General features: G+C 41.6%; 1 protein-coding gene across 8 annotated transcripts in view; it reads right to left on the bottom strand.

Moving 5' to 3' along the window:
- MAST4 (microtubule associated serine/threonine kinase family member 4) overlaps positions 1 to 24626 on the bottom strand; it is a 514312-nt gene that overhangs the window by 297045 nt on the left and 192641 nt on the right. For 2 of the 8 annotated variants that reach the window (XM_074359161.1, XM_074359182.1), the window contains exon 1: positions 9307 to 9360. The exons of 5 other annotated variants lie outside the window; for them this stretch is intronic. In XM_074359161.1, the coding sequence (XP_074215262.1) occupies positions 9307 to 9345 (39 nt within the window). In that variant the 5' untranslated portion in view covers positions 9346 to 9360. Of the gene's footprint in view, positions 1 to 9306; positions 9397 to 24626 lie in introns of those variants that run through there. One more of the 8 variants, XM_074359175.1, reaches the window with a different exon arrangement.

The following is a 24626-nucleotide window of genomic DNA, read 5'->3' as shown; positions in this document are numbered from 1 at the left end:
TTGAGAATCTATATCCAGACTTGACTTCTCTTTGGAAGTCCAAGCCCTTAGGTCCAGCTGCTTACTGAGCATCTCTACCTCAAAAGCTTCCAGAGGTGTTTCAAACTCAAGATGCACAGAACCAACTAACCATCCTCTCACCATCCAAAGCATTTTTATTTCTTGCTCCATTTGTTTCTAGTCAAAACTAATGCCTGAAAACCGGGAGTCACCACCAGCTCCTTCCATTTCTTTCCCCAGCTATCCCAACAGGTCGTCACGTCCTGTGAATGCCGCCTTCAGTGTGTTCTGGGCTTCCCATGCTTTCTTCATTAATGATTGAGGGTAAAACATTTCCGTGCCCCACTTCAAATCTCCCAGTGGCTTCCTACAGTTAGACTAAGGTCTAGATCCCTCAATGCAGCATCCTTCTTGGGACTCGGCTCGTCACTTCCCACCTCTCACATGCACTATCTGCAGAACTTTGAAAAGGACGCACCCTGTGTGGCCACCACACCTTCGCACACACTGCTCTTTCCCCTCCCTGCAAGGCCCTTCTTGCCTAATTGGCACCTGTTCATCCTTCATCATCTGGCAGAAGTATCCTCATCTCCACAAAGCCTTCCTGGCCTCCTGCAGCAGAGGCATCAGCCGTCCCTGGTGCCCAGGCACTACGCCCGACGTGGGTCACAGTACTTGCTGTTACAGAGACTGCTGTCTGTCTCCCCCACCATGCTACAAACCCCCGACAGGTCAGTCCCATACTCCACTCAGCTCTCTACTGCGAGAGCCCGGGGTAAAAGTGCAGCAGTAGTACATTTAAGACTCAACACTCCATCCTCTGACACAAACCTGTTCAACATATGCTGCTGTTGCTATTCATATCATTATCAAACATTAATTGAAAGAAAGGCAGAGAATGAATTTTTTTCCTGGACTGCCCGAAGCAAAAGCATTCGCATGCAAAGTCTAAGTAACACGGCCAGTGTTTTGAGAACTCAAACGTGTACCTTACTGAAGTGTATCATGATAAGGGATCCAAATCACAGGTGTTATCTCTAGCATTAGAACACTTTGAGGGGCAAAGCAACTGCCTTACCATGCCCCAGAGGTGGTTTCCTGATGTAAACCACAAGCTGTGTGCCAGCAATTTAAAAAACGTAAAACTGCACCCAGACACCACCAGTACCCTGGGTCCTAATGATCTACAGCTGCCTCCAGCCACACTGCAGTGTGAAGTGACCCCTGTGGTGGACTGGTTCATGATCTGAGCTCTCTCATCACTACCTTTGCCATTATTGGAGAAGACAAGAAACAAATACAATGAGTACACCAGCCCCCTTCACCCATCTCTCTATAGAAACAAACCCCATCTCACTGGAAGAAGGGAGGCACCTGTTAAAGGCTGTCAAACCTTACATTTGGGGGCACACAAGTAGCGTGTGCTGTGACGTATGAGTTCTTTGGACACACGATCCCCAAGGCGCAGTGGGTCTCGACCTTGGCAGCATACCACCAAGAGACACTAACGTAACTGGTGAGGGCCGCGTCTAGGCCTTTGGCTTCAGAAAGCGCTCCAGGTCGTTCAAAACGGCAACCCCGTGGGACCACTGTCCTAAGGTTTGGAGCAATGCCTCACATGGAACTGATTTACCATTTCTCAGTTCCAAAGGGATGCAAAGATAACACACAGCCGTTATGAGTCTCCCGTTGATGGTCCTGGGTGGTATAAAGTTTTTCCTTAGACAATGAAACAAAAAAATTTAAAAGAGGCCCCCCAAACCCACTTTTTAAACTAATTATAAAAGTCATATATGCTCACTATTGAAGAGTTCAAGGAAAAATATTTTATGATCCCACCACCAAGATATAATAAATTAAAATTCTGGTCCATTTTCTTACTGTTATTTTAGATGATAATGAAGAAAAGGAAAACAGGTTCTTAATGAATGTCACAAATGATGGCTATTGTTTTGCCTTTTCATATCTCATTTTAATTCACCCTCAGCAATTCTGCAATTAAGTGCATTTTACTGGTGAGGAATTAACTAGCCTGGCCACCACCATACAGCTAAGTGGCACAGATGGCCTTAAATACTCCAAAACCCACACATGCTCTCTCCTTCCCTCCCACAGGGCTAACCGGTACACACACACACACACACACACACACACACACACACACACACACACACACACACACACACACGTATGCTGCACACTTTCACAGAACTCTATACACATCAGGTATACAGTTTAGTAACCTGTTCTTTTCCTTGACGTTATTGTCAAGCTTTTGCCCGTATCATTAACTATTTTTCAAAAGCATGATTTTAATGGCAATGTTGTCTTTTAATGTGTGTCTCATAAGTCGGTTGCCAATCTCCATGCTTTTGTTGCTTCCAAGACAAATATATCATTTCTAAGACACTTTAAAAACCTATGGTGACTCATAATTTACTTGAAATGTTAAGTTTCAAGTAAATTCCAATACCCTATTTGATTTCCTTAGACTCTGGTGCCAGCATAAATGACTTATCCCTGCTTGCATACTGATCTCTGTAAGTTCACGGAATTCTCAATTTTTATAGTTTATCTAGTTTATTGACTATTTGGTCTTTTAGTTTCCTTTTGTCTTCTTCTAACATTATTCATTATTTGCTATGTTTTAAATGCAATATTATTAACTGTTTAGGTCCTACCTGCTTTGAGAAATCTTTTCAGGCAACTGAAGGTTTTTTAAAAGATATGATAAATAAAACTACACATTTCTTAAAAGAAGGAACTAGAGCTAAACAGTGAAGAAGTGGTGGCTCATTTTAATCTACAAAATGATCACAACTGAGTATGAAACTCTGTCCTGATCGGCTAAGACACAAATGAAGACGCAGCCAGCTCTCATTACCTGATTAAAAGAAGCAAACTGGTTCACCTAGGGAGGAAGAAATTTTTGGAGAACTGAACTCAGAGCAAATTTATCATGTGGGCCTAATAGAAGAGACATTGCACAACATAATGGATAAGGCTTCAAGGGGACTTTCACAAAATGTGCAAAGATTCTCTCACAGCCATTTCTCTTAGCAACCCTCAATAAAAGCCAGGGATATAATGGGAAGTTGTAATTCTGTAAAGGGATTCAGAGAGGAGCAGAGATGGACAGTCTAAGTGTGATAGGATCTGCCGGAGGGCAGAGCTCAGGGAATCTGGGAGATGAACAGTAAGAGGTCTCTTGGGCAATGGCTGTCACCTGTCACTTCACAGCCAGGATCTGCAGAGCAGAGCAATTCAAAGTTGAGACTGCTTGCAGGACTTGGAGGGCAGACACCCTGCATTATGGGCTCAAAGGGGGCCCATGTGCTTTAGATGCTAAAGCAGGAGGGAAAGAACTAACATTTTCCTAGGAGGATTAAGAGCCTGGTTGGAGAGACACCACGACACCAAAGTGGGAAACGGTTGCAGGCCATGACTTTTCACAAAAAGCAGCTCTGAATCTCTTCAAATGCTTGAACTCAGTGCAGGCCCCGAAGATCTGTGCTATGAAACTTGAACACTGGCTATGGCTGGCAAACGCTAGGAGCATATTCGCTCTTTCTAAACCATGTGGCATGTACTTCAATTGCCCATCCAGATCGACGCTCCACCCTCCCCTGGGTCTTGGAGTTCGTATGCATGGGCCACATCCAGGGGCTCCCACACCCCTCTGGCTTCTGTTGGGTTTTGCTAATAAGGAGCACCAGCAAGAGTTCAGCAGGACAGAGGAAAATAAGGCTGGGAAGTCCCCTTCGTCCTCCCTGCAGAGCCACCAGGGGCTGTGACTTCTCTTAAGCACCTGTCACATGTCTTCTCTGTCTGCAGGTTCTGTAAGTGCTCCCTCCCCCCTCCCTCCTTCAGGCCCAGTGAAGGTAACGGCCTCCTGTTGCTTCCAGCCCCTGGTACTACTGCACTTCAACTTTCTCCATACCCTACTCATGCCTTTTAAACCGTCTTTTATTTAACTCTCCTCAGGTTATCCAGTTCATGCTCACCATCTTTTTATTGCCTGAACCCTGCCTGATATCCATATTTGATTATTTAAAACCATACCATACAAAGCTCTGTGCCAACACAGAGGGCAGTGAACTAAGGTGAACTGAGTAGGTACTACAAGCCAGATGCTGGGCTAAAGGTTTACAACCACCTTCCATCGTTAAACACGTATTATCTCCGTTTTACAGACGTGGACACAGAGATCAGAGCAGTTAAGAAACTTCTCTAAAGTTACAGAGCTAGTCATCGTCACTGGACACGAATCCTCAGTGGACGACACTCAAATCATTTTAAATTAATGCATCATGCAATAGGGTCAGGTGTGCAAATAAATGAAACAGACAATGACTATTGTGAAATTCAGGATGGAATTTAGTGATTATGGAAAATTTCAGGAAAAAAAAATTGTAATTTACTTTGGTCCCTAATGAGCAGGAAGAATTTTGGCAAAATAGGGAAAAGATATTGTAGACAAAGGGGATATATCAAGTCTGGAGAGGGGGTGATGGATCAGGGTTTTGGAAGGCAAGGAGGTAGAGATGGGACCAGAAAGGTAGACTGAGGCTGAGTCAGAGGGAGTCATGTGCACTTTTCCTCTGCCCTGAAGTAGACAATGCAAAGTCAGGATTCCAAACCAAGGATTGATGTGGGAGTCTAGGCTCATTAGCAGGATGGACTGGAGAGGAGTCTGGACACAGAGGGGTCCAGACAATTCAGATATTTAGGTGTGCAAGAGGGTAGGCTTGGAGTCTAGACATATTTTTATGGGAGAACTGACAGGGCTTTGTGACAGCAGGCACGGACGAGACTAAGTTAAAGGTGGCGATCGGGTCCAAACTATAGACTCAGTATTTTTTTCTTTTTTTAATTTTTTAAAAAACTTTTTTTTAAATAGAGGTACTTGGGATTGAATCCAGGACCTTATGTATGCTAAGCATGTGCTCTCCTTCTGATCTATTATCCTCCTCCCCTCCAGAATCAGTATTTCATTGACAGAAATAGAGATGACAATTTTCTGATTTACTAACAATTAGACTAGAGAATGAGAAGGTGTCAAAGAAGAACTAGTATTTAAATTTGTTTATTTGATGTTGTTTTGAAAAAAGGGTTTATTAAGAATATAATTCTTAGAGTACAAAATAGAAATCTAAGTGAACATAAGATTTTTAGGGCACCCCATCCTTACCTCCTGCGGATCAGGAAACCAAAACTACAGTATTTTATCTCTATGTCAGAGGCAGAAATTCAGCTCCTTCAATGGGTAAGTAACACCGCTCCACTCGGATATGGTTGCAACGAGTCTAACCGATGAGGGACTCATCACTACCAGAAGTTCATGGACCATCTTGATTACTTGTCTCAAAGTCATCTCTGTGCCTTCCTGGAACCTCTGAGAACAAATGTACCTTATCCCAAAGTGTTATTATTGTATTTCTATTATAATTCTCTAACTAGACCTCTTTCCTATAACCACCGGGAGTCTTCAAGTGAATAAGGACAGAGCAATACTCCCAAGCAATGGCCCTACTATTCAAGTCCAGGTAGAGTGTAAACACACCCATAACCACATTAAAGTTGACACAGAAGAAACACTGAGACACGATGACTTGAATGAGCTACACCCCAGCACTGCCCAACAGAGGTCATTTGATACCCAGGGAGAATGTGAGAGTCCACCTGCTTCTTCGCTTCCTATGACTGAGTTCCACACCAAGACCAGTGGAAAATCAGAGCCCAGGTCAAGGTAAGAATGTTAGGTTTTGGTTGTTGTTTCAAATACGGTTAGGGGTTGCGGTGAGGTATAGGGAAAAGAGAAGCAAACAAAACAAAAACCTAAATACAAATCTAGAAGTCTAAATTATAAATATTTAGCTGTCAACTGCAACATACAGGAAAAAACGTTTTTCTTAACATTCCAGCTGCCTGTGACAGTGGACTGAAATGGTAATATTTAATTGAGGGGGGAAATCAACAGAAGGTGCTACCAAGCAAAGCAAAGCACAAGAGATGGCAGGAGAGGAATGGCAGGAGGCCTCTCTGGGATCTCCCTCTCTCGGTGCCTCCTTCCTGCTTTAATGATGCCTGTAGTTCATTTCTCTCCTGCCTTGGGATCTATCCCATTAGGGATAGGGACGCTTTCATTAAAACAAATAAAAGGGAAACATATAACGGAAATCACTGAAACAATTAATTTCTCTGACAGTTAAAAAAATTCGATCCCTGTATGAGGGATATTAAGCCCGAAAGGAACCAGTTATCCTTTGACGAATTAGGCCTGTCTAGAAATTCAAATTGCCCCGAGTCCAAGGTCTGCTCAAGCCCATCCATCCGTCAGCATTTCCCATGTTTTGAGATGCAATCTGAAAAGTTTCCCAGATTCTAAGGGTGAAGCCACTGGGGCCTCTTTCCTTCATTCTCATTTCAAAGGCAGTGAGTGAAGTGCTATCAGCAGTACTGGAAATATGAATGCAGCCCACAGAAAAGATGGAAAAGTGCCGTCACTTCAGACGAACAACCAAGTTGTGCCGTCATTTCATGAGGTAGTCATGTCTTGAGAAATTATCTGTTCTGACTAAAAATAATTTCTCAAAGTCCAAATTTTAAGAACACTACTAGGAAGCCTGTATTTTAAGAACTGGAGGAATTCTAAAAACAGGTTCTGAACACACACTGCATTATTCTACACTAAACACACTCTGCATTATTGCAAAATTAAAGTTTAGGGAATTAGAATATCTGTGTGCTCCAGATTCTGGGCACTAGGCTTTAAGTTATTTAAAGAACTGATCGGTTCTAGTTGTAAGCATCTAACATTTTCAGTGTAACAGACCAACAGACTCTTATTATTAGACAATAGCCTATATTCTGTCATAATGATCCTTATAAAATAATGCTAACTGCCTTTACTGATGATTCTTCCAACTTAAAGGTAAATCCAAACAGCAGATATGGAATAAAAACAACTTTCATCTCACTAGTAATGACACAGAATATTATAGAGAAGAGAAATTATCCTCTGCTTTTCCATAGCAATACTTAGGAGGACCTACTATATGCCAGTGTATTTATTACATGGCCTTTAACTTTAAAATTCAGTTACACCTATCTCCTGTTAAGTACACTCTAAAGTCCTATTTTACAGCATGTCTTTTACAGAAGAAAAAGCAGACACCAAGAGGGTATGTGACTTGCTCAAGATTACCAAGCAACACAGGGTCAGAATCAGGAATGCAAAAGTGTGTATTTCAGCCTAGCTTTACTACGGGTGTACCTCATTTGCCTGTCGAAATGTTTCAGAGTATGTATCTGCACATTAACTTAAATTCTCAATTCACTAGGTGGCGTCACCCTTACAAACTCTATAGTGACATCTTTCGTACTACAAATATGTACTTACGCCTCGTATTTTGTAAGTAGTTTCCCAATACTGGAATCTCTTAAAACAGCTACTCTTTATGTGAAATGTCTTTTAAAAACATATTAAGTATAATGGGAGTTAAAGAATTACAGGCTTTGTTTAAGCCAAAATAAAGTTGTAACTGTGAGGTGGCAGAACTTTTAAGCACTTTTATATTGCTATTTCTCACAGCGTGGAGACTTTGCTTCATTCATAACAGAAAACAGACACTCTTCATCTGTTATAAGTGGAGTAGGACAAGTACAATACAAGTGTGTTAAGTACAATGAAGATCTGACAGACTAAGTGCTATATTAACTAGCAATGTCTCCTTTGTTTTGTTGCAAATCTTAAATCAAAAATAGTTCCATTATTTTAAATAGCCACAATAATGGTTTATTTCTAAAATTAAAAGTTCTCTGAAATTCACATTCCTCAAAAGCACTGTATATCTCAGTCACACCCTCTGAAGTTGTGATGACACATATTATAAAAATATACCACAAAAAGGAGTTTATCAAACATACATCTTAAATTATCTAAAATGGATTAAATGAAAGAGAAAACTCTCAGCATAATTGCCATCAATTTACTAATAATCTGAACCATTAGGAGTTTAATAGAGTTTATCATCTTTTTAACAAAGAGCCTTTCCATATTTAACCAGTGACCCCAAAGAGGACGTGGACCCACACAAACAGCTGTGCATTACCAGAACTTTATAGATGTGATGAAAACAAAGAAAAGGAAATCCACAGCAGTGACTAACCACACTGTACATTCAAAACAATGACCACACTGAAAATCATTAAAAAGGCAGTCTGTTTACTCAGGTTTGGAACAATAGATGACATTTAACCCCAACTTTTGTAATCCCTCTTTTGTTTACCTACAAATAATCCTTTAGTTTATCTATAATATTATTATAATATTAGAGTAATACAAATAGCATTAGTAATTGACATTTAAAATAAAAAGCAGACAGCCAGACCAGCTATGCGTCAAAGACCATCAAGGAATATATAGAAACATTTCTACATGTACCGTATATTCAGTCTTCCCAAGCACGTTTTTTTTTTAATTTCAAAATTAATGAATGAGAGTTTAACAATTACTGATGATGAGATTCTTTCACAGAGAAAAATGATCACTTACACCCAGGAAAAAAGAGTTACCAAGGAGTTAAACGTATTCATTTTGAACATACTTATGTTTTGGCTTCCTGAAACTTACAAACTGCCAAGCAGATGTTTTTTCCACGTTTCCGGATTTGCCAAGTTTTAACTTGGAATACATTTGTATGCTAAAGTCAGAGTAATTTAATTAGAGAAACTTGGGCACAAAGCACAAGGCAGTAAGATAGGGATCTCTCCTTATCTCAACATAAACAAATTACAGGGAACTTGGATTGAGCTGCTCGCAGAAACTTTCTCTCACTGGCAGGAGGAAAGCCCCCAGCAGCTGCACACATCTGCAAGGCGATCAGACAGACGCCGCTGCCCAGGCTGATCCCGGCACAAAACTCAGTCCTGTGTTCCCAGAGCTGAACAGAGTGGCTACCCTCGACAGACTTCCCTGACTGTTGACAGAACAAACCGGCTCATCAGCTGTCACTGCCAGCCACAATTTAACTACTCTCAAACAACCAGCAGAAAACACAAACAACCCACAAAGTATCAAACTACAAGTCCTATCTATTGTCTCTGACAAAAGAGCCTTTCTCATTGAACCCTGTGGTGTGTCATTGAACCCTGTAACCAGAGACTTAGCGTATCATGTTGCCAAGTGGATACCAGGAACTGTGCACATATTTGTGCCCAGTAAAGGAATGAAAAGGAAACTTTGAAATCCTCCACAGCTGGCTGCTGGCAACTGTGTATTTCAAGAATGGAAGGATCTCCTACCTGGAGCCCTCTTCGTCTTAGAATGCTGGACTCATCCATCTCCCCCTCCGCTTTCTCTGAGCCTCTCACAACAGTCTAGCCATGCTGTACTACCTCGACTTCGGCACGCTAATTCACAGCCCGGCAGCTGCTAAACACTTACATCACGCTCTAGCTGATTGGAGCCCAGAGTCAGCTGGTCCCGCTTAGTTATTCACTCCAGCAACTTCGGGGATCACGGATGCTTGCAGTTCGCTGGGAGAGCGCAGCAAGTGGGCTCGGCCACCTAGTGCGTTTATCCAGGTGGAGGAGGCTCTTGCTAATAGACGGGAAACCGTGGGATCCCTGTGTTTCCTTCTTCTTCAAAACACTGGCCCTGGCATTCTGGGTGACCAGAAAATGGCTTTCAGCAGTGGCTTTGGGTCAAGCCCCTTTGGAAGCAATGATAAGGTCAAAGTGGCTAAGTAAATCGGCAGTGACAGACACCTCTGTGAAAGGCAGCCGCAAACTGGGACGGTGAAAAGCTAGGGCACAGCTGGCCAGCCAAGCAGCACAACCACGCCTGGCGCTCATCTTTCCTGATGCCATCAAAGAAAAGAATGCAGCAGAACACGCACGCTGCCAGAAAACCTGAAGCGGAGGGCGCTGGGCGGCTGCTCTCCAGCCACTGCAGGGGAACACTTCACACCTCCCAGTGTGAAAGCCAATTCATTTACATAAACACCTCACCAGTCAATTCCTAGCCCAGAGATACAACATTTCAGATTTTAATTTCCCTCGTGATAGTAACTTAGTTCTGATGATACCAGACCAAAATGGAAAAAGGGAAAAGAAATTCTAAGAGTTATCATTAGTTGGAATATTAACCTATTTCTAATCTATCAGCAGCTAAAAAAAAAAAAAGATTCCCATCATGTGCAATTTCACAGTCTGTTTCAGCCTGTTTACTCTGCTCATCCTCATCTTATTTCTATTCGAAGCAACCAAGAGATGAATATTAAGTTTTCATTACTGGCCTGGCACAGGAGTAACAATATACGATACCACCAATCTATAGTAAATTATTCCCCCTTGATTTCTCGTCTAAAGGTATTTAAATTCAGAAAATAGTAGGATCCTGAGTGGCAAATACTAGGACCATCTGTAGTTTGTCTCGGAACCACCTCCTCCTTCACTATATCCCTTAGAGTCTTTTTCTTGAAAGAAAGTCAGGCATAATTTTTTTTAAAAAAATCAGTAATTTCTGGTTTTTGTCTAATCCAGGTATCTAGTGATTTCTGAACGTGGGGGTGGGCAAGGAAGTGATGAGTGGTCCCTCATTTACCTGCTCTTACACTAGCTCTCTGTCTCTCTCTGGCTGTCAGCACACTATTAGGCTTGCTATCAATTGATTAGACTATGTCATTAAACATAGCTCAGGGATTTATGAATCTAACCACTGAGGAAAATTGATCGCATTTTATGTTCCAGAATAGTCTTTGCATACATCTCCAGACATACAAAGAGAACCATGTCAGGAAATTCCAGCCCTCGCAGAAGCATCCTTGGAGAAGGGTATCGGGGTGTTCTTCCACCAAGGCGTGCTCATCTGACACCACTTCAAGGAGGAAACCCCAGAGAGGTTTTAGTTCTTGCTCTTACATGGAGGAGTAATGCCATCTCTAAAAGCAAAGCAACAGCACACCAGCACACACCTGGTCATCGCTCAAACCGAAATGTAGCCCAAAATTCCAGCACAATTTTTTATACTACATTTTTCTGTTTGTTTGTTTAAATTGAAGGACAAAAAGGGAAGGAAATAAATGAAAAGAAAAAGTCTAAGGGGGGGAAGGGAGGGAGGGGCTTGCTATCTGTGGGGAATCTGCAAAGCTGGAGGAAACAGATCCTCATCCGTTACAGGCGACCTGCACTGTAGTCTTTCCCTGCAAAAGGAAGACCTTTCTCTTCAATGAAAACAAAAAGAATGACAGTTGTTGCCCTTTCTCCCTCAGTTCTCCCTCCTGAGAGAAGAGCATCAACAGCTCCCTGAATCTGAAGTGCCGTCTTGGACAAAGTGCCTTGGCAGCAGGTCAGAATGTATTTACCAACCTGGATGTCATAGTTATCTGCCCCCAGGGGCATAAGGAAGTCCTAACTGACTCAAAAACTAAAAAAATAAATAAATAAATAAATAAAAATTCATGACCCAAGAAGCTGATCTATTAAAGGAAAAGCCGAGCACGGTGTCCTTATACACACATGCTTGTGATCTGAGGACTGTGATCTCTACTGATCCTTCTACAAAATGTGGGTCTGATGGAAGACATCAAGTTCTCACTAGAGAAAAGGAAGAGGAAAGACTTTTCCCCCTCTAATAAAGATCATAGGATGCCAGGAGGGAGAGGGAAAAAAAAAAAAACATAGAGCCCAGAAGTATCTTTTCTGTGACCAATCAAGTAAGCTGGTGGGAAGTGCTACCAGAAGACATTTTGAGGACACACTGTCAAAAGTCAGGTGATGTGTATCCCAGATAAGATCCGTGCATCCTAGGCACTTGGCAGCTAGACCTGTTTGGCGGGTAGGAGTGATAAAAAGGAATCGGCTAAGAGTGAAAACTATGTTTCTCAATAAAGGAATATTTTGAGATAAAAATCTAGGTTACTATTCAACCATTAACTAAGTCTAAGATAAGGATTATGACCACTGCGCCATCAAATCTAGTATGAAAAAATATCGATTACCTGTCAAAATATATCACTTTGAGAAGTGATACACGTACATGTTAAAGAAATAAAGCCAGCCAGAGGCAAAAACATTTGGGACAAAAATGAAAGGCTGCTGAAAAATAACATCAAGCAATAATGGCTCAGCAGAGGGAATAGTAAAAGGAAAATTGCTACATTTACCCTTTGCTATGTATTTTCTCATCAAGATAAGCCATGTGTTAAAATGCAATAAAAACTTCAAATGATGACACTATTCACAGGTAATAATTAGGAGCTAGTCTAATTTCCATTAATAAACTCATTTTTTCTGCAATTTTATACCTGCATAGAATATGTTCACAATATTTTGAGTCAGTTCACAAAGCACCAGCCTCAATGTGTTCTGCTTTTCCACATGTATTCAAATAAAATCGGGTCGACTTTGTCATCAGTTATCATCTGAAGTGAGGGGCCTCATGATACTTGGTTTTTAAAAAAGTTATTTGTATGGAAACACCTCCTACATGCTGTACCATAGGCATAATTCGCTTCATAGAATATTCAAAATCTGTGGACACTGTAATAAGGGCCAAAATTAAGTTTATTAGTTATTACAATAAATGACCCACAGAAACAAAAACAAGACCAAATCCCAATTGAGAAAAATCTGGGTAGGGGTGGGAAGCGTTTGGTTGTCCGTATTTTCACAAAGGGATATACTGAGATTTTGTGATCGTTGATGTCTGTGGTAATGCCACCTGGTACCGGGATGCAGGTTTGTCCCCTGATTTACACAGTCCCAGATTTCTCACAAATTTAAAAACAAGTTCCTTCTCGTCTGTAGATCCACACTGGTTACTCCAAATTAAATGCACCTTCTGGTTTTATTCTTCAGTAACTGAATGTGCATGGAGGAACTGCTGTGAGGAACAGGGTGAGGAATTTTTAAAAACCAAAGATGGGGGATATTGGCAAACTTAACCTTACCCAGTCGCTCCACTGGCCTGACCCACGCCCTCCCAACAGCTGTCAGCCTTTGGCTCCTGGACCACCTATCCAGAAGCCAAGAGAGGTGATGTGTGCGGGGACTGAGAGGGCCATTTCCTGGTGGAAGAGAAGGTTCCTCCCTCCACACCAGCCCGAGGGAGGAGAGTCAGAGAAGCAGTCTGGGACCCTATCCTTCACCCCAACGGAGCTCTCAGTGTGCTCAGAATGGGATTTCTAGTACCATTGCCACAACTGTGGTGGGATTTTCCCTTAATGTTTTCTTGTGCATGTGTGGAAGCAATCACTGCTTCATAGCAAGGTAGACAAATAACCACAAAATGCATTAACCACCATATTCTCTCTGTTACTTTTGGACAACAGACGAAGGGTTTGTATGTCTCTGTTCATTCACCAGGTAAACCAATATGGCCAAGTGGGTAAGCCCCTCCATTCATTCACTGACGATTTTTTTCACTTGTAAGATAAATGCCAATAGCCAATGAGTCTGCTGTATTTTAAAAATGCAATATAAAGGTCATAAAAAGTTACAAATGAGAAACATCATTCATGAGAATGCATGTAATTTATCCATTATTCTGAATATAATCATTCCTGTGTTAATTTAAGGGGTAAAGAGACCCTTGAATGCCAATGTCCAAAGCAGCTATGAGATTGATTCAAAATACACATTTTAGTGTTCATATTTAAAATCTTTCTTAATTTAGCACTTCATTTTCCTCCATATTTTACTTCCAAATACTAGCCAACATGTATAGACCACATAGCACGTGCCCACCACTGCTCTAAGTACTTTCCACAAGTCATCTTATTTAGTTTTTGCAACAGCCCTATGAGTTAGGTGTGTTATCATCACCATTATACAAACAAAGAAACTGACATCAGAGAGGTTAAGTAACTTCCTAAGATTGCACAGCCAAGGAAGGGCAGAACTGGGATGCCAACTCTAACAGGGTGACTCTGAGTTTGGGTTCCTAACCACTCTACTGCTGCTTAGTGTTTAAGCAAAGAAGGAAAAAGTGCTTTCAAGGTGAAACGAACATGTGAAAGGTGTCAGATTTTGTGGCTCCAAAGGGAAATTACCACCACATTCTAAGCTGTCGTGATCAGAGCAACCAGAAAGAGCACTTGGAATCCTCAATTCCACAGGCCCTGTGTCTCTAAAGGACAAAAGAGGCAGGGTCTCACTGCTTTAGGGCAGGACCGGGGTGGAGGAAAAGAGCAGCAGAGAAGGCGTGGGGTGTGACCTCTACTTCTTAAACGTCTCCGGGCCTCTAGAGGCTCCACTCAGTTTGAACAACTCTTCACCCTTCTGGCTTCAAAATTCCACGATTCTAAATATAATACATATTCACTTACAATCAAGTGAGGTCCACAAAACCAAGGCTCCCTTTCGGCTATGGTGCCTGCATGATACACATCCCCATTAACCTGTGGGCTTTTGACAGCTCTTCAGTCTGTAGCCTGATACTCTCCAGTTTTCTGGAACTTACCATGGAAGGCACTCTGTAAATCCCTCTCTCCTTTCAGTTGAAATGACTCAGGGCAAGCTGTTCTGAGTGGTGCTGAGAAGAACAAAGAAAGAGGAAATCCCAATCTGACTTCTCCCTTCATTTTCTGGAAGTCATGACTCTCCAGCATCCTTGGAAAAAAGTTCCCTGGCCTGAGAGCCAGTGCCTGGTCAGGCTCTAGCAACAAGATGTCAGGCAGCTTGGGGAAAGTCCCTTCACTTCCCTTCACTTCAGTTTCTGTAAAATGAAGGTATTACTCTTGGCTTAGCAGCAAGAAGCTGGGAAGAGGAGGAGGCCACCTGCTGGGAAATTTGGGAAACTGGTCCCAGCACCCTCAAGGTAGGGGCAGTCCATGCCCCTCAATCTGGACACCTGGTCCCTTCCCTACTGACCCCTCAGCCTTGACTCCAAACTCCCCTTCCTCCATGCTACCATCATCTCCCCAAGCACCTGTTTCACAGGCCACTCAGCTACCTGCCTGGCTTCACGCCTCCTTTGCCCTGACAAGACACGGAGAGGCTGAGGACGGAGCTGAGCTTCCCAGCAGTCCCTCCTCATTACCACTCCCCTACGTGGGAAAGCAGCGCTCAGACGCTGGGGAAACACACGCTGCAGACTTCACGGTAACGCCGGGAGCAGATTCAGTACCTGGCTACCGTCCACATTCATCTCCATTCCTGTCTAACACGGTAATGTTACAGTATTAGTCTAATCTTTAGAAACATTTATTGTCTGTTAAAGTAACCTACGAGTGAGCCAGATACTGAGCACGAGTGTCATCGATGCTCAAAAGCAAAGAGACACCGGAAACAGGCTCCATTCTACTGAAAGTCCCAGGAAACACAGTACTTAGGAACAAACACTGAAACCACAAATTACCTTGTCCTATATTTTAAAATCGTCGTTTCAGATTTTACAATCAAGTTCTCATCTCAAAGGTCAACAGAGGTTAAAAAAAAAAAAAACCCAGCAGTTCATACTGTGGTTCTTTTTCTCCTCAAAGAGAAAAATTTTAAACCTGTCAAGGGGATGAAAACAAAGGGCAGAATGGCTTCCAGGGAAAGGAGGAAATTTTCCACTCAAAAGAAAAGAAAGGATCTAACCTCTTCCCACTGACAATACACCGAAGTCTGAATTCATCCGAAGAGCTGCATTTTCTAAAACACGTTTCATTTAGCACAAACCGCAGGTGGGGTCAGGATCAAGCATATGCCTGTGAAATACGTGCATCCCACGCTTCCAGCACTCAGCTCCATCCCGCATCCTGCCTGTAATCCTGAAGACTGTCGGTGATGCCTACAACATAACGTGTGATTTCGTGTAAGGCTTTTCACAAGAAAGCTATACTGCCTTGACGTTTGCATCACCTTTTTTTTTTTTTATCTAATTATTTCTGGCATATTAGCCATCAAACCACTACTGACAATATGACAGGAATCATGGTATGGAAAAAATTACATCCGAGGAGGAAATAATAAAATATAAATCACATACATAAATTTCTTTTGAACATTTTAACAATGACACCCTCATATACATATGAAATATCGCAGACTATCCTCATAAATGCCTTAACATCAATCACAGCAGGAAAATATTCCCTACTTTGCAAACACACGGATCCAACAAAATCTAGCATTTTTAACAGAACTGTGTAATACAACTTCATTTTTTTCATCAAGAGCGTTTATGAAGATCTGACAATGGGAAATAGCTCCAATATTTTTTTTTTCAATTATGTCCCTTCATCTCTAAGTGATACACAGCTAACAGTGGGACCATGGACTAATGTTGAGCAAACCCCCATATTTTACATTAATATATAAATGGAGATGGGAGTAGATGAGTGAAGTGACACTGGCCATATTGCCAGCACAGGAGGCTTATCAACTGTATGAGCTTCAGACACAAGGACGACAATATGTTTATATGCGTGATAATACTCCTGGCATCAACTACTTATTTTATGAGCTTCTGAAACGGAGAGATATTCCTAAAGTTATTCCTAAAGTGATGAGATATACTTAGAGACAAAAGAGGAAGAATATTTTCAGAGTTTGAACTCTCTTGTCTGTATTCCGAGTACAGCTACTAAATCAGAGATTATAAAAGCACTTCCAAGCTACATATATGTTAAACTTTTTTAAAATCCTACAGTTACAAGAGCTAAATTCTAGGTTAAATATGCTGTTACCTAGCTGAACTTCTCCCAAAAAAAAGTACACACAAGCTAGTCATCTCAGAATTGGAAAGCTGACTGACTCAAGACAGCATGCTAAATAAAATTCGGATGGGATTCCACGCATGAAGTAATCAAGCATTCTCTCCACGTCTCTGTTTGCATCAACAAGCGCTGTGATCGAGATCCAAAGAAGCTTGTGCAAGCTGACTGTTTTACACTCGATGATCACATCCAGAGCCTTATTCTACCGTGAGGCATCGGGTTAGATTAATTCTGAAGTTTTGCTGGGAACCTCATTAAGATCTTGTTTGCATTATGTACGCAGAGCAAGCACCTCGAGTCACTCTTCTGCAAATACTGAGGAGCCAAAAAGGTCTTAGAGGTATATGTAAAAATGGTTTTAAAAATAAGTCGACTAATCCCAGGCAAGCATTTGGCAGTCAGATGTCCCCCCACCCCCGAACCCTGTTGGCCATTCCACTGCTCCCCACATCTGGTTTGCCTGCCTTCCCATCATCCTGCACTAACGTGCCATCGATTCAGAAGTGACTAGAAATGGGGCTGTGTCTGCAACTCATGTTCAGCTGATGGAAAGTAAGTACTCCCTGGGACTCTGACATCTCACACGGTAAGCCATGTGTGTCCCGCTTCTCTCCGATATTAACTCTGTCTTCTAGCTTCCCTTAAACGTACTCTTCAGAGAAACACAAAACGTGCTCCAGATTCTACCTCATTAATCCTCATCAATTTCTTTCAATGTACAAAGGGAAGAGACCAGTCTAATTTACGAACGAGGAAAGTGAGGCAGTGAGGTTAAAAGAAGAGCCCAAGGTCATGGGCACAGTAAAAAGGCAGAGCAAACAAAAGAATTCAGGCTTCTCAGGGTGGATCCCAGCCCCGACAGGGTAGCCATGTTCCAAAATCCCTCCCCTTCCTCCTTCACCTTAAGTCAAGGGCAAGGGCTGCCCTGTGAAGATTTCACATAGACACAGAAATAAAAAAACCAAATCTGTGTGTTTCCACACATGCACATGCACTGAGGGAGAATCAGAAGCATTAAATGAAGGTCAGACTAAGGTTACAAACTTATGGAGAAGTCACATTAAGCACCTGATGATATAGTACTTCTCTCTATTCAGTTCAGTAAGAGGATGCTGAAAACAGTGCTTCCATTACAAGCACACAGACCATAAACATGTTTTTTGTTTTTGTTTTGTAGCAGCAAAGTTTCTCTCTACACTACAAGAACATAAAGTCATGCATCAGTACTTAAAACACCATGATTCTTGGGGTCATATTATGCATTTAGTCCATGACTCCCATCTAAGACCTTGATGAGCAGCCTCTCTCAGCTTTTCCTTCCTCCATCTCTTGGTTCAAGGAAAATGCAAACTTGTCTAGCTTTCTTAATAATATTTTTAAATGATCAATATAATAGGTGTCTATTGCAGAACATCTGGAATAGACAACACTACAACATCATTGCTAATTTACTGAATAATAATTTATTACCCCACATTAAAAAAATAATTTCCATTTATTTATTTCTTTTGGGGGAGAGAGGTAATTAGGTTTATTCATTTTAATGAAGATACTGGGGATTGAACCCAGGACCTTGTGCATGCTAAGCACCCAGTCTACCACTGAGCTATACACCCCCCCCCATTTTTTCAACACTAAGATATACATGCACACTTACACACACAGGACATGGAAATTTCTATTAAAAGTGGTTTTGAAAATAGTTCTTGAAGCAAAACTAACAGGTGGCTTTCACAGACTGAAATCAATATATAACTGTCTTCCTAAAAAATACTTTAAAACTTTGATCCTCCTGGTGACTGATTTAATTTCTCTCTAGTCTGTATAAAAATGCAGCCAGGGCTCTGGCACCTTCTCCTTCAAAATCAAGGAAATCTATCTCGAGTTTCACAGACTGATATAAAGTCACAGTGTTCTATTTGAAATCCCCAGCTCATTCATTTATATTCATTCATCTTAATGATAGCATTAATGCGCAATGTGTTTCACAGAAACTAATTGTATTTTGCCAGAATCAAGTATCAACAATTACGCCTCCCATTATCACCTAACAAAGTAAAATAAAAATTTTAAAGTCTCAGGCATGTCAGTGAATATTTTGGCAGGACAACTGATTTGCATTTTTAATGCTACAATAAACTGACCAGATTATCATCAATTAGATAAATTAATATTCTTTGAGAAGGCAGGCAGTAGGGAATAATTCCGCTAGAATTCGTCAACACTCTGTCCTCACCTTCTTCAAGCTTTACTGAACACAGGCTTAGTCCTCCTTTGTCCCCTTATCTAAAGCTGGCTTTTGCGACACAAGTTAATACCACACGAGAAAGCACATTCCTCTTTAATTTTATATACTTATCATCGCTTTAAGAAAAGACAAGAGATTAGGGAAATCTAGCCTCTTGAAGTAAAGGAGAAATAGCCACCTGGGCAGTGAAAGCGTCCTGAGTCAGAAGTGCATGAATCAACATGTTTAAATCGTTGTATTATGATACATATATGTCCTTTTTTGATTCAAAAACCAATCACTAAGCGCCTGCTATGAGTTAGGCATTAAGATGGATGATGATGAAAATAGAAAAAGGAAAATGTCCCACCAGAAAAGTCATGGGATCCCAAGACACATGGCAAAAACAAAATACAGGGAGATCAGAGGAGTCACAAGGACATACACTCAAGGTGCTAAGGCTAAGTACCCAGTGAGGGCAAACTCGGAGGGTGGGTGGAGAATAAGAGGAGAGGAGGTAAACGCTGGTTCCCAAATGCATCTGCACATCAGACGCACTGGAGGACTTTTTATAATTTCCCCAAACTAAAGCCACACCCAGACTGATTCAATCTCAAACTTGGGGTGAGGGCCAGGCAGCAACCGTTTCCGAAGTTCCCCAGGTGATGCCACTGTGCAGACAGGTTTGGTAATCCCTGGACAAAAGGGCAGAGCACTGCTAAGTGGGTAGTAGTGGAGACCTTCACCACTGGGCTCCTGTAATCTCCCCTGTAAGTGATTTTACAACTTGAGAAAAGGGAGAGGGGTAATGGGAAGTATCAAGGGGGAAGGAAGGATTGATTCCTGTAGCCAGAAAAGAATATGACTTTGATCTCTTCTCACCAAAGACTAGTATTTCCATGGAAAGACAGGGCACTTTTTGTACAATCTTCCTTTAAAATTGAAGTTCAGTGAACTGCCAAGTCCTATCTGTCTTGGTCTTACTAAACACATCATAATGACTCAATTATTAAAAGCAAACAGGATCCTTCATCTTTTCCTTCTTGAAGTTTCTCCAATGCCACCAGCACTCTGGTGATGACTTCATACCTCACCTGACAACCTTGAATGCCTGTCACCACTCTCCTCCAAGACAGGAGGAAAAGACACTTGTGAGGAGCCTGTTAATTGTGTTCTTTAACTGTCCTCTAAAGAAAACTAAAAACAATAGGATGTATGTATCCTGACTGTTTCATCCACAGAAAATGTTAGTAGATTAAATCGGATTCTGTTTTGTAAAACAATACACAGAGATCCTTCCCTTAAGCCATCAGGGAAGATACAGACTTCATTAGGAAAAAATAGATCATGAAATTCTAGTATCTATTGGAAAAGCAGCATTTTTTAAAATCCTTATTTGCCTTCTGAAATGCATGCTTTAGAAATATGGTATCAATTTCACTACTCAGTTTCTAGAGGGGACACTTGTAATTAGGAAGTGAAAATGTTGCTTCCTTTGTATGCTGCCAAATAAACATCTTTAACCATCTTTGAGTACAAAAATCATAACACGTTCTTCATGTGGAGTCGCTGATGGAGCATGGTGTTTAACTGCAAGTGCATTAACAATTTCTAACAATGCATTCCAGTAACAGGAAATCTACTCCTTCAAGAATAAGTTACATCTAACAAGTTGCACTAAAATTTTTTTTTTAAGTTACTGGAAGGAATTTCCCTAGCTCAAGTATTCAACATTTTCTGAGCATAATTTAAATTACACAAACTTAAGATACCAAAACATCTACCATACGTTATTCTCTAAAACTCAAAATGCTGTCAAGATTAACAGCATACTCTTACTTGTAGCAGTAATCTGCAGCCCAAATGTTGTGGAAAAAATCTCTGTATGACAAGATAAAGCATTTTAATTTTAACCAGACATTATCTTTTTTGAAGCTCTTCTTGACAGTTTTCTTACAATGAGAGAATTAGTTTTATATAGTCCAGCTGTTCTTTTTGTTCCCCCTAACTGACCTCATGAACCACCCTGCACAAGGGGCATACCTTTCTCTCACATGCATTATGGAAACATCTTTCTAAAAATCCTCAATGTATTTACTTCTATCAGCTGCAAATGAGATTTGCTGAGGCGCCACCTACTGGACAAAACACCACTAGCACATGCACTTCATCTTGTTCCTTTCTTCAAGCTTTTAAAACTCTTGATTCTGAGTTAATACTGAAGAAAAGTGGAAATGTTTTTCAAAGGAAAATGATCTAACAAAAAACATAGAGTCTGTCCCATCAAGGGTGCTCTGGGTGGTGATGTTTTGAATGATCCTGGTGGGAGTACTGGCTTCTTACCTACCTACGGATGCTCATCATGCTGGATGTGCCACAAGCGAGGCAACCAAAGGTCATGAAAGACCCACTAGAGGATGACGCCTGCTTGAGACCAGGATGAAAGTGATCGCCCTCCTCCCAAGCTGATGATCCACCCGGAGCTCACCCAGCACGGGCCACACAGAGTAAATGAAGATTCTCAGCTTTTTGCTAACGCATAACCGTCAATGAGTATGAACCAATATTCTGATTTCATAGTTATTAGGTCAGGTAACAACATAAAACTCTGCAAACTATCTGGAGACCCTCCTTACCTGAAGTTCCCAAAGGAGAGAGCTCTGAGATGGGGAAAGGAATGAGGCAAAGGCCACAGTCTATTCCTGCAAAGCTCCCCCTGGGGACCCACCTCTCCTTTTAATCCACAAGGGCCCAGGCTCACGCAGAGCGCGGGAAGTTTTCAACATCTCTCTCCTAAACTTCATGGGCTGGACAAAGAGGGTGAAGACCTTCTCCAAGTCTACTCTCACAATGCCCTTCCAGGGAAACACTCCATTCTGAAAACAAGGGAAGATTACACCTTGCAACTAACTTTGTCTCCCCTTCTATCAGGTTTCTACCTAACATTCCTTCCTTCCCTACTAAATACTGCTTATCATGGAATCTTTTTTTAGGTTAAAGCTGTCAGAAATGAAAATCTGAGGTTCAGAAGTAGAATCACCCATTTCTTCTCAGTGGGTGAACTATCTGCCTGATGCCATTCAACTAGCACCTTTATGAAGCTCATAAGTCCCTGTCTCCAGCTTTGCCCATTCAGGTCATTTCTAAGTGGAAATACACAGCAGTGTTGCCAGGCTCGGACATTTTGTTTAGAAGCAGCCTGGAGGAAACTCCTTCCTGCATCTGTCTTTCGTGGAGGGGGAAGACGTGGCCTCCAAAGCACTAGGATGGCAGCTGAGCCACTGGAACCCACCCCAGGTCCTTCCACTTAACTCTTGGTTGTCCTTGGGAAAGTCATTTAATAAAGCGCTTCCTTTAATTTGCCTTAGTTTCCCTAAGGGAAGAGGAAACACGCCCATCCATTTTCACTCTCCAATGTTTTACTTTGAATTTTCTCAAGCCTGCAGAAAAGTTGAAAGGATACAACACTTACACTCTTCACCTTGAGCCACCAATTGTCAACATGTCCCCCAACAGTTTTGCTATCAGTATTTGTGAAAATACAATGAAGACAAAAATGGTTTTTGCAATTTAATAGGAAAATCTTAAGAGGAATCTTAATCTAATAGGAAATCTAATAGGAAAATCTCCCCGCAAGAAGGTGCTAAGTGGTCAATAACTACATATTGAGCATAACTTTCCACAAATAATCTGTATCAGGAATTAGACTTCTTTAGAAGCTTAAAAATGCGAAAGAGTTCTCATGAGCATTTCCCAGCAGATGCTTCAATAAGGGCGGTCAGTCTAAGCTGAACCCCAGAATCATTCCATATCAGAGCTGGAAGTCATCCACTCCAAACCCTTCCTTTTAGAGATGTGAAAACTGAGACCCAGTGAGGCTACCACCACTCGCCTTTCATCCGTCATGAGCAGTACACTTCACGACAAGAGAGGTGGGGACTTGAGAAGGAAAATGAGAGAACCAGGAAGACAGGGATAAAGGCAGTATGAGGAGGTAGCCAGGTGGTCAAGGCAGCAGCTCCCCAAATTCCCCCCTGCCCAACATCCACCCCCCCCGACATCCACCCACAGGTGATGCAGAAAGCAGGAGAATCTTCTACCCCAAACTCTCAGGATCCCCCTCTTTCAAAGGTCTGACCCTGAGCCACATACAGCAAGCATTTCTTTTGCTGTTGAAGTATAGTTGATTTACAATGCTGTTAGCTAAAATGGCACAAACGAACTTATTTATAAAACGGAAACAGACTCACAGACACAGAAAACAAACTTATGGTTATCGGGGGGAAAGAGGGGCGTGGAAGGATCAACTGGGACTTTGGTTTAGTGGATACAAAGTACCATAGACAGAATAAGCATTTCTACTTTGCTTCTTTGTCGATTATGCTGTTAATGTCTCTTCTAACTAATTATTAAACACAGGCTCTACTGGAGCAAGGATGTGATCACAGCAAATGAAGCTCTACTATGTGTGGCTTCGCAAATAACCAACCGCCTCCCTGAGCAAACACAGATAGGGGCCTCTGGAGGACACACAACACAAGTTTTATGTTTCCTGAGCCCGGTTTCTGGGTTTTGTGTTATGTTCCCCTGTTATGTTGGTCTTCTGCTCTAGAAATGCAAACACTTTTGTTCGTGAAATTATCTATGGCCACTTTCAAAATCCCTGAATCAATAAGAATAATTCAGCAGCAGAATATTAATTTTCAGTAACACATCTTCTATCGATTGTTTCTTGGCATCCTTCCTGGTCTGGTGTGGCTCCACGGTCAGCCCGGCACCCACTGGCTGTATTGTAATGATACATATCGACGGGACTCTAATGCAGAAGATCACACCATTACCCAGCCGGCCCTCTCTGGCCTTTTCTTTTGTTGTTTGCTGTTCTCTTCCTCCAGCCTCAGACACAGCCCTAGACTGGGGACAGGCAGCAGTTTACAGTCAGCCATCAATTGCTTCATTTGTAAAATCAGAGCGCTCCTGAACTCCTTCTGAAATACTTCGACGAGCTTTGATAAATTATAGCTCATATGCACAATTACGGGATCAATTCCCAAAGTCACCAGGTTTTCTGTCTGTCCCTGTTGCATTCACAGCTATCTTCCTAATATCTTTTCTCCTTTCTTAGAAAAGTGTTCAAAAACCTGACAGGCACCATTATTTAAGGAGTGTGCAATGCTTTCGTCATTTCAGAGTAACAGGATAGGTCTTTCTATTCCTTTTAACATATCCATTTGCCCCCTTTACAAACTACTGCACTAGGACTGAACACGTAACTAAGTCAAGATGCAGACCAGATTATATTTTCTTGACATGACTGACTATTGAGACACATAAGGTAACAGATGCTAACTGGCCCAGGATGTCCTATATATTCTATGAAGACATCAGAAGTACTCTGAGGCTTTCCACAGTTCTGATATGCATCCAACTTACTTGAATAAACACAAGAAAAAATGGCAAAGGAGGGAGACAAAGTACCTATTTGCAACATTTCCTGGATCATATTCTCAGTTATAGTTCGAACATGTTTAGACGAGTCTTAAGTATTTTTCTCAGTTTGAAAACATACCCATATACCAAGAATTTAGCTGTTTCATTTTCCACTCCCATCCTAAAAAACAAAAAACAGAAAACCAAAAAAACCAGAGCTGAGGTGACACTGGGATCCTCAGCAGCAGAGGTGAGGACCA

The sequence above is a fragment of the Camelus bactrianus genome, chromosome 3 (genome assembly GCF_048773025.1).
Source record: "Camelus bactrianus isolate YW-2024 breed Bactrian camel chromosome 3, ASM4877302v1, whole genome shotgun sequence".
In the NCBI taxonomy this organism is placed as follows: Eukaryota; Metazoa; Chordata; class Mammalia; order Artiodactyla; family Camelidae; genus Camelus; species Camelus bactrianus.
The sequence above is the reverse complement of the archived record's forward strand: the minus strand, read 5'-3'. Positions and strand labels throughout refer to the sequence as shown.